Source organism: Sarcophilus harrisii, chromosome 5 (genome assembly GCF_902635505.1).
Source record: "Sarcophilus harrisii chromosome 5, mSarHar1.11, whole genome shotgun sequence".
In the NCBI taxonomy this organism is placed as follows: Eukaryota; Metazoa; Chordata; class Mammalia; order Dasyuromorphia; family Dasyuridae; genus Sarcophilus; species Sarcophilus harrisii.
In genome coordinates, this window is record NC_045430.1 from 201,238,561 (window position 1) to 201,254,643 (window position 16,083).

The 16,083-nt window shown below is 32.1% G+C and overlaps 1 protein-coding gene across 1 annotated transcript in view; it reads right to left on the reverse strand.

Moving 5' to 3' along the window:
• Positions 1-2,427: 2,427 nt before the first annotated feature.
• The window catches only part of RHEB (Ras homolog, mTORC1 binding), a 55,872-nt gene continuing 42,216 nt past the window's right edge, over positions 2,428-16,083 (reverse strand). The window contains exons 4-8 of the mRNA XM_031939456.1: positions 15,501-15,583; positions 7,483-7,539; positions 7,321-7,368; positions 6,468-6,549; positions 2,428-2,929 (exon numbers count right to left, since the gene is read on the reverse strand). Coding sequence (XP_031795316.1) covers positions 2,837-2,929; positions 6,468-6,549; positions 7,321-7,368; positions 7,483-7,539; positions 15,501-15,583 — 363 coding nt within the window. The 3' untranslated portion in view covers positions 2,428-2,836. The remainder of the gene's footprint in view (positions 2,930-6,467; positions 6,550-7,320; positions 7,369-7,482; positions 7,540-15,500; positions 15,584-16,083) is intronic.

Sequence of the window (16,083 nt, forward strand, 5' to 3'; positions counted from 1 at the left end):
CCTAGTGCAGCACATTATCACCTCTCACCTAGGCTACTGTAATAACTTTTGAATTGGTTCCCTTAAGTCCTTCTCCATTCTTCCTGCCCAAAGGACTCATCAGACTCCAGTGCTTTGGTTCCACAACATCCCCAAGATCACATAAAGATTTCCAGCATTTAAAGTTCTTCACAACCTGGCCCACCCCTCTTTTTCTTGCCTTTTCTCCTCTCTACCCACCATGATCACCTTCACCAGCATCCTTACTTGCATCCTTCACCAGTCTGATTCCCAACAAAGTGCCTTTGCACAACTATCCCCCATTCTTCGCTATGCCCCTTCCCCTCCATTTTTTTAGCTTTCCTGGTTTCCATCCTAAATTCTCTCTTCTTCAGTTCTCCTTTCCTTTCCCTTTGAGGTGACCTATCTACTCTGCACACATCCTATATGTACATAATTAGCTATATGCTGTCTGTTGGAATGAACTCCTTGAGTGTTGATGTTACTTTTATTTGTATACCCAACATCTAGTACAGTGTCTAATAATACTTAATAAACGCTTGACCATTGTGCATATTTGGATTCAAAAAGCTACATGATACATTAGAAAAAGTACACCCAAAGAATGTTTTTCAAATTCAAAACAATTTATAAATGACAGGAAAGACATTGTGCAGAGGAATAGGGAAATCAATCTTTTTGGTGGAGAAAAAAAGAGGGAGTACTTTGAGTTCATTTATAGCCTACTAGTTGACTATATACATTTAGGAGTCACTTAGCCTGTCTTGACTAAATATCAAATAGATTTGCACTGTACCTACACTTGAAATGATGGCTTTGATAATCATTTAATGAGAAATAAGAGGGTGATATTCAAATTATTAAAACTAGATTAAAAATGTCCAAAGTAGTGGATTGATTCTCAGAAGCTTTATGAGGCTAGAAGCCATATCTGTAAGATCATTTATCTCTGAGCACTTCACTTTTGTGATAATATTGAGATATGTGAAAGCACTGTTAAAAATATTATATGGCATAATAATAGACACACAATAATGACTATTCATAGGCTTCTTTCTCCCCAAATAGTGGAAAAGTATGCCTGAAGGTATTCATTATGGGAGAAAAAAAAATTCACTTTAAAAAGTGTGACTTCAAAAATGCAGAAAAGGAAAGCTTTGTAGTCTTCACTAGTAGTACTAGAGCAGGGAAATAAGGAATACTGTAGAAGCTATTTGGACTCATGGTAAGAAATTAGCCTAAATGAACTTGTAATTCTACTTCAATTAAAGTTCTACTAAAGTCATGGGTCAAATCAACAAGTGAAATTTTTGCATCAATGAATGAGAGTGCTGGAAATTTATTTGATTATAAATGGTCTAAAATAGATTTGAGTACATTGGTTCAAACTGATTCAGATTCAATCTAGCCACCTTGTATAATAAATTACAGTGTACACCACTTTTTCCCCACCCATAAAAATGTAATTAAAAAAAAAATTGTATGTTATGATCTAAATTTAACATTTGAGAAAATAAATGTTGAATTTTTCTATTAAGATTCAAGAAGTAGAGGCAAGCAAAAACAGTGAAAAATACTATAACTTTTTGAAATCTCAAGTTCAAATCTGTTTGCTGGGAGTGGGAGATGACATTTTCCATGATATAAACATACTCTACATAGTTTAGATTGGTTTGTCCAATATTTTGAGATTTTATAATAAAGGTCTTACATATTAAATTTTTTATCTTGTAAAGAATAGCTTCAGATTATAAATCAGAGACAAAAATACTTTATATACATATGTGTGTATAAATATATATGTACATGTACACACGCACACTTGTAGAGTCTGACCCTTTTGAGTGGTAGGAAGGTGATTCCCAACATAAAAATTCTACCTCTTCCCCCCTCATTAAAAAACTACAACCCCAATCCATATTCAAGTGCACAATTTTTGACTACTGAAGTAAATGAAACATTTATATTTAAATGACTAACTTATTGACAGAAAATATTTAGTATGTTAAAAGTTAAAAATCTTCAAAAAGTCTATTCAAGTTATCACCTGAAAGTGACAACTACAACACTATTAACTAAAATTGACATCCTAGTTTTTATAGATGGAAAAGTAGAAAATATGGCAAATACTGTTTTAAAACGAAGTACTAATTTAAGCTTTAGTAAGAACTGTTAATCATCCCAATTTTCTAGATTTTCTTAAAACTATCCAGTTGTTAACATAAGTTGTTCTCCCAAACATTCATCAAGCTGTCTGTGATGCCTTCCAATGCTATAATCAAGATGTTTTTTCTTTCTTTTGGTTTCCTTCATTCTTTCTAATAGGTTCTTGGAAAATGAACCCAAACATTTCATAAAGGTCAAGAGTACAAATTGAAAAGGGTAGTTTTTGTTTAAAAAAAAAAAATCACATCAAGCAACAAAACATAAGGTTTGCAGCTATTTTATTTACAAGTATACATTTAACACAATGAAAGAAACACTGATATCCAAGCCTAGTTAAGAGTAGTGTAACAATATGTATCATTTTGATGATTACATTATTTTAACCAACAAACTACACTGAAAAATTAATGCCAGTAAAATTCTTGGTCATAATATTAAGAAATACAATATATAAATTGAAAATATGATTGCTTAAAATTTGAAAATGGAAGTGAAGCCATTTGGACATAAGTCAGAGTTGAACATAATCTGAAGGGAAGGGAAAAAAAAAGCTCTGACCCAAGGTTAACAGAAGAAAAAAAAAGAAGCATCGTTTATCTTAAAGGATAATGGGCAGTTTGCTTCTTCAGGTAGACTATATTCCCAGTATCCTCAGGTTTTACAGTGGGATTTACATTACTGAGCATGAAGACTTTCCTTGTGAAGCTGCCCCATCAATTTTTTCGGCCTCCAAAATTATCCTCCTAAAAACATCAACAGCAGTCTGGAAAAGAGGAAATCAAGGACTGTTAATTTTAAATAGAATTCTGATCAATACACATCTATTCCTTTCACATATAGTCAAAATTTGGTGGTTATTAGCTTATTTGATAAGTGAGCATAGGGGTATATAGAAAAGCACAGAATTTAATAAAAATTGAGTATAGACAGCAGGTGTTTTTAAGCTCCAGTGTACTGGGTTAAAAAATATTTCAGATGAATGGATTTAAGTTGGTACTTTTGAAATTATGTATAATGAAGGATGCTAAAGTGAGTGAGTATTCAGATGGTTTTCTTTCTTTAAATCTTGATTATGTTAATATTCCTTTAGCGAATCATCTAACATTCCATTACTGAAAAGGAAACATTAATAATGAAGCAGGCATTCTTTTTTCCATCTGAAATGTTTTAACTGTTGAAATTGCTTCACCTTTTGCGATTACAGTGCAGTCTTCAAGAGAGTTGGGCTTTATTGTTCTCCTTCATAAAATGAGGTTGCTGGGTGAATGAGCTTCAAGATTTCTTTTAGCTCCAAATGTATGGCTATATTCACCACAGTTTTGGTTTTCTTTAAGGGTAGCTCTCAAAACTTAATTTTACTTATTTTGAGTTGTTAAAATCAAAACATGGTTTCTTTTCAATATTACAAATGGACCATCATTAATAAATGTCCCACACTTAACAATGTGGGCTTATGGTCAATATTGAAAAGAACAGAGATCATATCCAATTTCTTCTTTTCTTCTCATTTTAGATAGGTTAGAGATCACAAGTTAAAAGGAACCTTAGAAGCCTCTAGTTCAGGCCCTTGATTTCACAGACAAGGAACTGAAGCCTAGTGTGGTAAAATTATTTTCCCAAGGCCACACAGGTATTAAGTAGTAGAGCTAACACTTAACATCTAGGCTTTTAAACTTCAAATATGGTAACTTTTTCATTTTATTAGGCTGCCTCTGAAAAAAGTCATTATCTTCAATATCTTCAGTGTGTGTGTGTACGTGTATTCCATGATCTCACAATTCCAAATTAAACTACTCACACTTAAAAAATCATGATTTTACTACTCTTTCCAAAGAGCTCAAAAATTCAACAGAAGATGTTGAGGTTCAAAGGAATGTGGTAAGAATAAAGGCCTTGCCCCCACAAAAAAAAATTGGTTACTGAGGAGATGCTCATCAACTGGGGAGTAGCTCAATAAACGATGGTATGTGTTTGTGATGAAATATTGTTGTCCTAAGGAAAATGATGAGCAGGATGCTCTCAGTAAAAGAGACAAACCTGGAAAGTCATTCATGAATCAAGCAAAGTGAAATGTACTGTATATAAATTAATAACAATGACAAGCTGTGAATGACTTTGCCATTCTCAAATAGGACAATCATCCACAACTACTCTGATGGACTTATGATAAGAAATCCCATCCCTATCCAGAGAAGTAACTGATTATGGCCGACTACAGAATGAAGGATTCTCTCTTCCTATCTTTCTCTTTTTAACTTTATTTTTCTTGAGGGTTTTTATTTTCATTAGGGTGGGAGATTCATGGTTTTTAATCACAACTTGACTTTTATGGAAATGTTTTGTATAACTTCACATGTGGTTTTTCAATTGTAGGTAGGGATAAGGGAGAGAACCTAGAACTCAAAAATGTGAAAAACAAATGTAAAAAAAAATAAAATTTTGGTTTGAATGTAAATGGAATGGGGAAAGATTTTAATTTTAAAAAAATAAGCCATGATTCATTCAAATCACCTGTTCAATTTCATAAAAATATTTTTTTCCCTAAGAAATGGATTCAATTATAAAAGACCTGAGAGTTCAAAGGATTCTAGTACATATCTAATACATATAAAAGTTTAAAATAGTTATTTTAATGGCAGATATAGACATAACCTAAACTTCCATCCACTTAAGTTTTCAGAGGAAATCACCCAATAGTAAAAAAAAACAAAAAAAAAAACAAAGCATAGTAGTTTTAAAGAATGTGTGTGTGTTGAATGTTTGTGGCAGGTCTCTTTGTAGTGGCTAGAAACTGGAAACTGAGTGGATGACCATCAGTTGGAGAATGGCTGAATAAATTGTGGTATATGAATATTATGGAATATTACTGTTCTGTAAGAAATGACCAACAGGATGATTTCAGAAAGGCCTGGAGAGACTTACACGAACTGATGCTGAGTGAAATGAGCAGGACCAGGAGATCATTATATACTTCAACAACAATACTAGATGATGACCAGTTCTGATGGGCCAGGCCATCCTCAGCAACGAGATCAACCAAATCATTTCTAATGGAGCAGTAATGAACTGAACTAGCTATGCCCAGAAAAAGAACTCTGGGAGATGACTAAAAACCATTACATTGAATTCCCAATCCCTATATTTATGCACACCTGCATTTTTGATTTCCTTCACAAGCCAATTGTACAATATTTCAGAGTCTGATTCTTTTTGTACAGCAAAATAACGGTTTGGCCATGTATACTTATTGTATATCTAATTTATATTTTAAAAACATCTACTGGTCATCCTGCCATCTGGGGGAGGGGGTGGGGGGATGGGGGTAAGAGGTGAAAAATTGGAACAAGAGGTTTGGCAATTGTTAATGCTGTAAAATTACCCATACATATAACCTGTAAATAAAAGGCTATTAAATAAAAAAATCAAAATTAAAATTAAAAAAAAAAAAAAAAAAAAAAAAGAATGTGTGTGTGTGTGTGCATAAAGAGCTGTGCTTAGAAAGTAGTTTATTAATTATACTTACTGTCTCCAAATGAGATTTGTAAAGCATTTAACATAATACCTGGTACACAGTATGTACTTAGTAAATACTTGTTTCCTTCCTTTCCCCACCCAACCATCAAATTAGAGATTTAAGGAAGATTACAGTACTTTGAGTCATTAGAACAGTATTTAGTTTGAGTCTGTAACTTGGACACAGGGACACAAGTAAAAAAAGTTTTTGCCTTGATTGAACTTCACATTCTATTTAAAGAAGAAATTATGTTCATAGAAAAGCATATGCAAAATAACTACCCAAGCAATGAGGGTGGTGGGAAGCACTATTGTCTAGGAGAAAGGGAAGCTAGAAAGGCATGTAAGAGGTGGTACTTCCACTGATCTTTGAAGAAAATTAGGAATTTGAAAACGCACAAGTACATTCCAAACATGGAGAACAGGCTACCCAAAAATACAGAGACAAGAGAATGTGGTATATAAAGAATAGCAAGAAGTCAGTTTGAATGAACCAGAGAATTCAAAAAGGGAAGTCAGTTAGATTTAAGTTTAGAAAAATAGATTTCTTGTGAAAGATGTAAAATATCTAAAATGGGAGTTTGTACCTATTAGATGTTTTTGTGTGCAATATATTATTACATTAGTGGAAATAATTTTTTTCCTCTCCAAGGAATATCACATAAAAATGTTAAGAAAAACTTTACAAACTCCTATTATGGGATGAAAACTGAAGATTATGGTGATTATGATTTTTAAAAATGACAAAATCTGAAATAGTTAGTATACTAAAATTTAAAAATACATACCTGATTTTCTTTAGCAGATGATTCCAAAAAAGCTGCATTCCAAGATTCTGCTAAAGCTTTCCCTTCTTCATAACTGATCACTCTAGAAGACAGTAAGTGATAAAGATATAATATCTGCCAATGAGTTTAAAAAGCACAACAGCTTTAATATTCAGAACCATCATTAAAAAGAAATTTAGTGGGCAGCTAGGTGGCACAGTAGATAAGAGCACCAGCCCTGACCTCAGTCACTTAATACTTCCTAGCTGTGTGACCCTGAGGAAGAAGAAGGAAGAAAGGAAAAAGAAAGAAGAAAGAAGGAGAAAGAAGAAAGAAGAAGAAGATTAGTTCAATCACACTGGTTTGTAGTCAGAACTAATACAATAAGCCAAAGGACTCTGTATTTTTACATTTTAAACTTTTATTGTAACAGGGAACTTTATTTACACAATGGTATTTCCCAGACATATCCAGAGTAAATTTTATTATAAATACAACAAAAAAAAAAAGCAAAATTTCCAACTATTTTCCTAATATAAAATTTTGTTGTATTAACATCTATAGCCATTTCCATAACATTTTATTAGTTTAAGACAAAATTAAAGAACAAAGAAAAAGTGATTTGCAGTAAAATGTGATCTGAACATCCTAGTTAAGGTTTTATGAATAATCAAGGCATGTTTAAAATTCTAATTATTCTTTGTAAATTTTAATTTAGAGCCTACGCTATTGTATGTTCCCTAAATTTAGAATTTAAAAAATGTAATTTGTTACAAAAATAACAGTACAATTCCTTGATCTGAGAAAAGAAAGCAGAGATGTTTTAGAGATTAATATTTAATTTGCAATTCATAAAGCAAACTTAATTACATACCGTTCCATATGTAGATCTTTCTTATTCCCCACCAACATAATAGGTATTCTATTAAAAAATAAATAAATAAAAAGGTCAAAACTTACTGGACTGTAAATTTTATTCAAAAATACATACTACTGTGAAGATTTAAGTGAAGACAGGATGAAATTTACTACTTACTGGACTTTCCCCACCATATCCAATAATTTGCCATGGATAACTTTAATCACTTCAAAACTAAAAAAAAAAAAAAAAAAAAAAAAAAAAAAAAGAAAAAAATATGAAAGATGAAAGCACATATCCATTTTATTAAGGTTGTAGTACTTAAAAGACACGTCATAAAGTAGATTAGATCTGAATATGATGGTTTTTGTATGTAGTAATGACCTAACATGTTTGCTGACTAAAGAAAGACAAAGCTGTCTAACTCTGAAAGGGCTTCTTCCTTGATTCAGCAGTGTGTGACACAATTTTTAGGCATTTTAGTCTCTTGAGAGTTGCTAAATTACAGAAGTCAGTCTAGTGAAATTTAAGAGATCCTTTGTTTAGAAGTCGTCCCCCCCCACTCTTTTGATATGTGCATGTTAAATAAGATAAGTAATCAAATAATTCTGATAGAAAATTTGAGAAAAGTAATTCATAGAAGATCAGGAAAAAAATTAAAACAGTGACAGAATAAAAATTGCATTCTATTTTCCAAAGTTTTACTTCCTTCTCTTCTTTCAAAGAAACATGTGAAATAAAAGTTTTTCTTTTTCACAAACAAAAGGCAAACATGACTAATGAATTTGTTCAATGTCTGAGTACACAATGTACAGATTCCTAAAATAAACAAGAGAAAATTCTGATGTAACTTGAGAGAAAAATTGTTGTCCAACAGTAAAAATACCAAAAGGAAGATAAGAGAACACTAATCAACATTACTTGAAATATACAGGACTACCATTTATTAATCTACAGCTCATAAGGCTCCTTTTTAAAAAGTTCCACTTGCTTCTCTCCTAAGTTCTATGGAAACATAAAATCCTCTTGTAGACCCTCAAAATTTTTCTCGGGGGAGGAAGGGAACTCCTTAATAATTTAATACACCTTTTGATATTTTAAGTAAAAGGTTGTTAAAAAGATATTTAACATACTAGGAGGCAAAAAAAAAAAAAAGGATCAATGATTTGTATACCAAATTTAAAAAATGAGAACAGCAAATAAAAACAAAGAGTTCACAAGACAAAGAAATTACACTAAACACAACAAAAGAAAAATAAAGAAGAAAATGATGCAAATGATCATTGAGTGCTATCTCCTATAATATCATTCATTCGTTTTCTAGTGATTTTCTAGAAGGTAAAACCATCATTCCTCCCTCCCCTGACTCCGTTTTTTGTTTTTTTTTTTTAAATTCTACTTACAGTATACCAGGACACTCTAGGAATTAAGTCAAAATAAGATCACTACAAAACACCATTTTTTGTTTTTTTAAAGAAAGCTAACATAGCAGTAATGAGATTAGATATTTTTATATAGCTTAGTAAAGGTTTTTTTTTTTTTTTTGAAGTGCAGACTTCCTATTGTGGAAAGCAGTAAGAGATAATGAAATTAATCATTTACTTAATAAATATTAACCTCTTGGAAAGGACTTTGTAATTTTTGAATCAAGAATATAAATACAGCAACTCCATTTTGCATTTAATGTGTAAAAGAAAGGCATGTGTCTTTACAGAAAGGGTTTTTTTGCTGTTTTGAAAACTTAAGTACTCACAGATTGCTGTCAAAGAAATTAGCTGGAAAATCTAAACCAAAAGGTAGTGTGCCTTTCAAAGTATCATGTAAAACATGAATACTCTTTTCACGAGTACTTAGACTTGAACTAAGTTCAAATCTTGCTTCTGACACTAATCATGTGAAATCAAAGAGACAGATACTTCTTAAAGTCTTACCTTCTCCATCTGTAAAATGGGGCCAATTATACCTAAAAGTACCTATACCTCACAGGGATATTATAAGGATAAAGTTTGTTGTAACTCTTAAAGCACAACAAGGGCAGCTAATACATATGATCTAGAGCCATAAACATTATATCAGCAGTCAGGTGGCTCTTTGAGATCTTCAGCAAAGCATTTAACACCCCAGTTTTAGTTTCCTCATCTGTAAATAAAAAGTTTTGTTTTTCTGACAACTAGGTGTTACAGTGGGCAAAAAAGTTCTTTATTCCAAACCAGCCTCAGACACTTATTAGTTGTTGACCTTAGACAAGTTACTTCACTTCTGTCAGCCTGCTTCCTTACCTGTAAAATGGAGATAATAGCACTTGCCTCCTGAAGTTGTGAGGATTACATGAGATAACATATAGACAAAGCTTTGCAAATACTAAAGCACTATACAGATGCTATCTATTACTATTATGTCTTTCTCCAAATATCCGTGATTATCAACTCTATAACAACAGGGATAAGATCTAAAACTTTTAATCTCTCTTATTCAACTTTTCCAATCTCATCCCCAATAAACAGCTGTTGACTGACTGGTGATAAACAGAAGTGGATATAACACTTGTAAACAAAGTAGGTTAAGTCTCATTTTTTTGTTTTTTCTGGAATTTCTATTTTTGGGAAGAGTATGGATTCACTGCCCAGACTTGATCACCATGCTTCTGCATCCCTTCCTTTATCCCATCCTTTTCAGTGCAATCTTCCCTCATTAGAAATAAGCACTAATTTCTAATTAGTGAGTATTGTTTTGTTATCTTAATGTCAAAGATTAAGATATCAGGGCAGGGCAGTTTGTTTACATTTAAATCCCCAGAATTTGACATATAGTCGATAAATATATAACATAAAACGAATATAATAATTTTGACACTTCATCACTCACTGTTCTTCCTTAAGCCCAGTCCATCGCAGCAAGGTCTGTTGATTTCCCATTTATCCTGTATATAGCTTGTTTGTAAATATTAGTTAGCTTGTTGTGTCCCTGGTAGAGACTGAGAACAATTTGAGAATTGGGATTGTCTTTTGTCTCTTGGTATCCTCAGCATTTAGCACAGCGCTTATATACATGGTAGGCACTTAATTATCAATAAACTTATAAGTGCTTCTTGTTGAGTATTTTTAACAAATATTTAGAAACCAAGTACAATCTTAATAAACAAATGAGAAACTAAATAATAATGAACACAAGCCCAACATAAAAAATAAACCTTACTGTTTTGATGTTGAATTGATTTTTTAAAAATTAACTGTTAAAATTATTAAAATAGGAAACACTGAAGTTCACTTAAATTGTGATTTAATTTTCAAAAGATAAAACTGATGATGTTTAGGAGTTAAGAGCATAAAAGCCAGATGTGCACTTAAAATTTTTTTAAGTTAACAAAGACCTGGGTGTCAAATGTATAGAAGATAGTCTACTGACACTCAGAAATTGAAAGCAAATACTAAGACCAAAATAACCTAATTTTAAAAATATTTTACTTTACAATATAATAAAAGGTATTCTGTTGTCACAATGGCAATTTTATTACTTTCAAGTGCCTAAGAATTATCGTGCCCAATTTTCCTAAAATATATGACTCAAGAATGCAAATTCAAAAGGACTTTGACATTTCACCACACATTCATTAAATTGGTGAAAATGATACAAGAGAAGAATAGTTAGTGGCAGAAAGACAAAATATACATTAAGCACATGCTATTGGTGGGGATGTATTTGTTTTCAACCTTCCAGAAAAACATATCTAATCTAAATTAGATTATGATTGTATTGTAGATAAGATTAGATATGTAGATAAGAAGGATAAAAGGACAAATATTCTCTCTCTCTGTGTATGTATGTATATATATATATATATATATATATATATACACACACATACACAATACACCAAAATGTTCACAAGAATGTATCCTCCAAATGAAGACAACCTGAATTCAAGTCCTGCTTTGGAGACCCTGGTCACTTCCCAGTACTAAGAAAACTCATAAAAATGAAAAGATCATACGAAAGCTCATAAGGGACCAAGCAGTGTCTAAGTGCATCAGCAAGGGGAGCTTCCTCATCTGTAATTCCCTACACTAATAAAATCACAGGTCCAGTAAAACTAAGAAAATCAAATAAATAAATGTTGCAGCAACACTTTCTTGTGGCAAGAAAAAACCTGAAAGTTACTTCTTTGACTAGAAAACTTAGAATGTAAACACAATGGAGTATTATTAGTCCCATAAAAGATGACAAATATGCTTAGGCTACAAGTTAAGACCCTACTATGTGTATCTGGAGATACAATTACAAAAATGAAACCATCATTTGTAAACATTTTACAGTCAACACCGATTAAGAACTTACGCAAGAAATTATGCAAATCAAAGGCAGTCAGAAAAAATATAAAACTAATAATATAAATGATAATGCTATAAAAGTCAGTTAAACAGATTAATTTTAATCATCTACCTCAATTTTAGAGAAAAGATGAAGTTCTATTTCCCTTCTTTTCAGAGAACTGGGAAATTAGCAATACAAGATAAAAGAAGTGCTTGCTTTGCTGACTTTTTTTTTTTTTTAATGCAAGATAAACAAGTAAAATAGGGAGCTTTTTATGTGGGGGAAAATGGCTGGTTACATTAAGATATCAAAACAACAACAAAAGGCATGAACAACACATCTAAAGAATAAATGTAAATAAATCAAACTTTATGGGTTTTTTTGTTATATTTGCTTCTGTTGATGTTTGCCAAGTTTAAAATTGGAAAAAAACAAACCTGACCATTCTTCACAGATTACTTTTCCGATGCCTCAAAATGTAGAGGTGATCCTAAGCCAATTCTATTATGCTGGAAAGGTTTCTAGTATGCTTCTAGCAAAAGATTATTTTTTCCAAGGACCAGCCTACCTAAGTATGGAGATGAATTCTTTGGTTGCAGAAAACCATTCATGAATTAAGTGAATCTCCCACAATTGTCAAAGCCACGAAGATCATACAAAAGAGCTCTATCACTTTATATTATTTATATATTCTTTAAGAATCAGAAAGTACCAGTACTGCAAGTATCAAATAGCAAATAAATAAATAAAAATTATTATAATTTTTAATAACCAGGAAATAAATATGTGCCTGATATAATTATCATTTCTGAATTGGTCATTTATGTTTAGTGAAATTACTAACTTGTAAGAGCTAAGATAAAAATTAAAACTAAAACAATAGATGTGAAAAGCATGGCATATATTTAAAACAATGTACCCTGGTGTATTTAAGTGAAATATTAACATCAATTAGAATAATTTCATTGATAAAACAGAAGCTATAAGTCAATTATCATAATAGAGACCCAAAGACGTCAAAATTGCCTTAGTCAGAGAAACACAACAAGGGAAACACACAATAAGCATGTAAACTCATTAATGAAATATTAAAGAGAAATACATAATACCACAAGTAAAAACACTTCAGAAACCAGAAGTAATGGAGGGAAAAACTTGGTTTAAAATAAGCTTGGATGAAAGACACAACCAAGTCATGCCAAAGATGTTTATGAAATCGGAAGTCAGACAACAATCACAAAAAGGAAAGATTTTTCTAGTAGACTCTCTTCACCAAAGACAACCAAGCTGCCACATTTTGACTTGGGCATTCAGTTCAGCAGTTTGGTCATTATGAAAGATATGTTCCCTTATGCAGCAATAGCACAGGGTCTGGTAAGCGCTACCAGGCAAAGACTGAATATAGTCTTCTTTGTATCCCTAGCACTTAGCACAGTGCCTGGAACATAGTAGGCACTTAACAAGTGCTTGCTAAGACAAACCTGGCTAACTTTGAAAGGCTCCTCCCTTGATGGAGCACAGAGTGACAAAATTTTTAGGCATTTCAGTCTCTGGAGTGTTGTTAAGTTACAAAAGAACTCAGGGGAAGAAATACCCACTCCAGTGAAATTAAGAGAGTTTTTGAGTGCTGGAGTATCTTCATTTGTCACACCACATTTGAAATTAATTCCTAGAGAAATAGATGTTCAACTTGGTTAACTTTTTTACAGCATTCCTGTTTTGATTGTTTAAATCATACCATTATGGCACTACTGTCCCACATTTCACCAAATAATGCTCAATGGTTATGATTTGGATTGAGAATAATTTCAACCAATTTCTTTGAGTCATGAAAAAAAAGACCAGATTGACAACTTTTAGAAATATTCTTACAGAAAATCTTTCAGATTCTCATAAGTAATCTTCAAACCTATAGTTTAGTATGGATATCAATTCAAGCAGATAAATAATCATAAAACAGTAAATATTGCAACTATTTTGTTGATGGAGAAACAGGAATAGGATGGCTTGCCTATCCAAGATAACACTTAAGTCTTACTACAGTTTCATAATCCAGAGCTATATAGCTATTAGGCTCTTGTTTCCTTAGGTAATTACCTACCCATGTTTTCAAATCTAGTTCAGCTGTTGCTCAATTTCTTAAAGTTTTTCTAGAAACAAAAAAATACAATTTTCATCTTGATTCCAAACTCTTGATATAAGGCTTGATGATACAATTCTTGCAGAAGAGGGAACCGCTACCAAGAAGAAAGAATATTCCACCTAACATTTTACTTCTCTCAGGCTAAAATCTCTCATAGATTTAACATGTGATGCAATGACACATAAAAATAATAGTTTTCCAAACAAATATGGTGTTAAACAGTAGCCATAAAGTCATCTGGTGTTCTATTACTGTCCATATTAGATTAAGTAACTTCTGGCCAGTATTTATCAGACATAAATTAAAGTGAAATCACTCTCAGAATTTGTTATAATCAGATCTAGTGATAACCATAAATGTTGGCAACTGGATTCACAGACTGTCAGTCAAAAAAGCCCTGGAGATAACCTTATACAAGTGCTCTCAAGAAAACTGAGGCCCACTAAAATTTACTTGAGCAAGGTCCCACTTCCAAAATCAGCAAGTAGGAAAAACAGATCTAGGAATTGGAGTTAGATTATTCAAATCCCGAGTCTGTCATTTAATAACTGTGTGTTCACAACCTTTATGTCAAAAATTTTCTCCCAAAAAAATCCTCTATCCCATACATTAGTTAAAAGAAATTTCAGTTAAAGCTCCATTTTTTCCCTTATGGACTTTGTGGAATCTGTGTAAAAAACAATTTCATCTATCTATAGTAATTTATATTTCAAGTATGGATAAATTAATTTCATGCCAAAGAAAAAAAGTTGAGACAGGAGAAAATGGAAAGGGAATAAGAAGAGGTCCACAATAAAGTGTGAAGTTGAGGGCATCATAAACCAAAATTTTCCTAGTTTGCAAATTTTTCACTTGGGATCCTATCATATTCAAATTCAGTTGTTACCTAACACAAAGAACAAGAACTTTCAAGGTGATCCAGGGAAACAAATTCCTTTGCCCCCAGCTGTCAGGCCCTTAAGATGATATGAAGGTCAAAACTCTACTCCTTCTACCAAGAATTTTATCCTGTGCCAGGTAAACAGGGATACATACTCCAATAAGTTTAATAGGGCATCTGCAGTATCCACACTAATGTTTTTATCCCATTAATACTGCTAATTGAAATATGACTATTATTAATTAATTATAATATATATCTTTACAGTAAGATAAACTCAGATCTATTTGGCTTGTTGGAAGATCATGCTAACAAAGCTAAAGTCCTGTCCTGGATCCTTCTATGGACTACTTAATTTCATTCTATGCTTTATACAACATCCCCTACACTTTGATGAGTCAAAAGTATTCCTTTTTGTGTGCTGCAAAGTAGTATTAAAAACAATCTACTCCACAAGGTGCAGAAATAGAACATATAACACTTCTCACTAAAATAGCATAGCAGGGCAGAACTCATCTAATCAATGAAATTCAATTATTTATTCTGGTCAATGAGACTAGAAAGGCAAATGATGTGAAAAATCAATAGAAATTTCCTTTTTATTAATTCAATGATTCAAACGGAATATATGAACAACAAATATCTTTTTTTTTTTTTTTTTTTTTTGCTTAATGGCCCATTTGACTCAAAGAACCAAAAAAGCATTCCATCTGATGATTCCTTAGTACTAGTCCCACATGAGTTTCTTGGAGGGGAGGGCGGGCGGGAGGATAAGCTTTAAAATGAATTCTTTCTAAAAGACTAATAGCAACTATGTTTATCAAGTAGAGCTGAACATAATAGCAATTGAGTACTTATTACCTTTTGATTGATGTAACCGAGTACACAAGAATATAACCATTAATGTCTATGGAGTACGTCTGAGGAAAAATGGAGTACTCATCCTGTGAGGGGAAAAAAAAAAAACCCCATAATTATATTCAAGGAAATCATATAATACAAAAAGCAATCACCATTAACATTTTCCCACAGAATATTAATTGTTATACAGAAATAAATACATAAATGGATGCACTTAATTCACCATATTCCAAAGCAAGACTACCTAACTATGCTATTATATTTTTACTCACCAAATATATCTAGAATAGACCGGATCAGTCAGGATTGTGTGTGGAGAGTGAGGAAGGACATATTTTAAAAGTAAGTACCTTAGCCTGGATAGAAAATTAATAATAATAACCAACATTTATACAGCATCTTCAGGTTTACAAAATGCTTTACATAATGACCATCTAAGCCTCCCAGTAATTCTGCAACATATTCACAAGAGGTAATGCTCCCATTTCACATGAAAGAAAACTTAGGCTTGGAGGTGATTTGCCCACTGACTATAGTGTTCTAACCCAGGTTTTCTCTATTCTAAATCTAGCACTCCAATTAC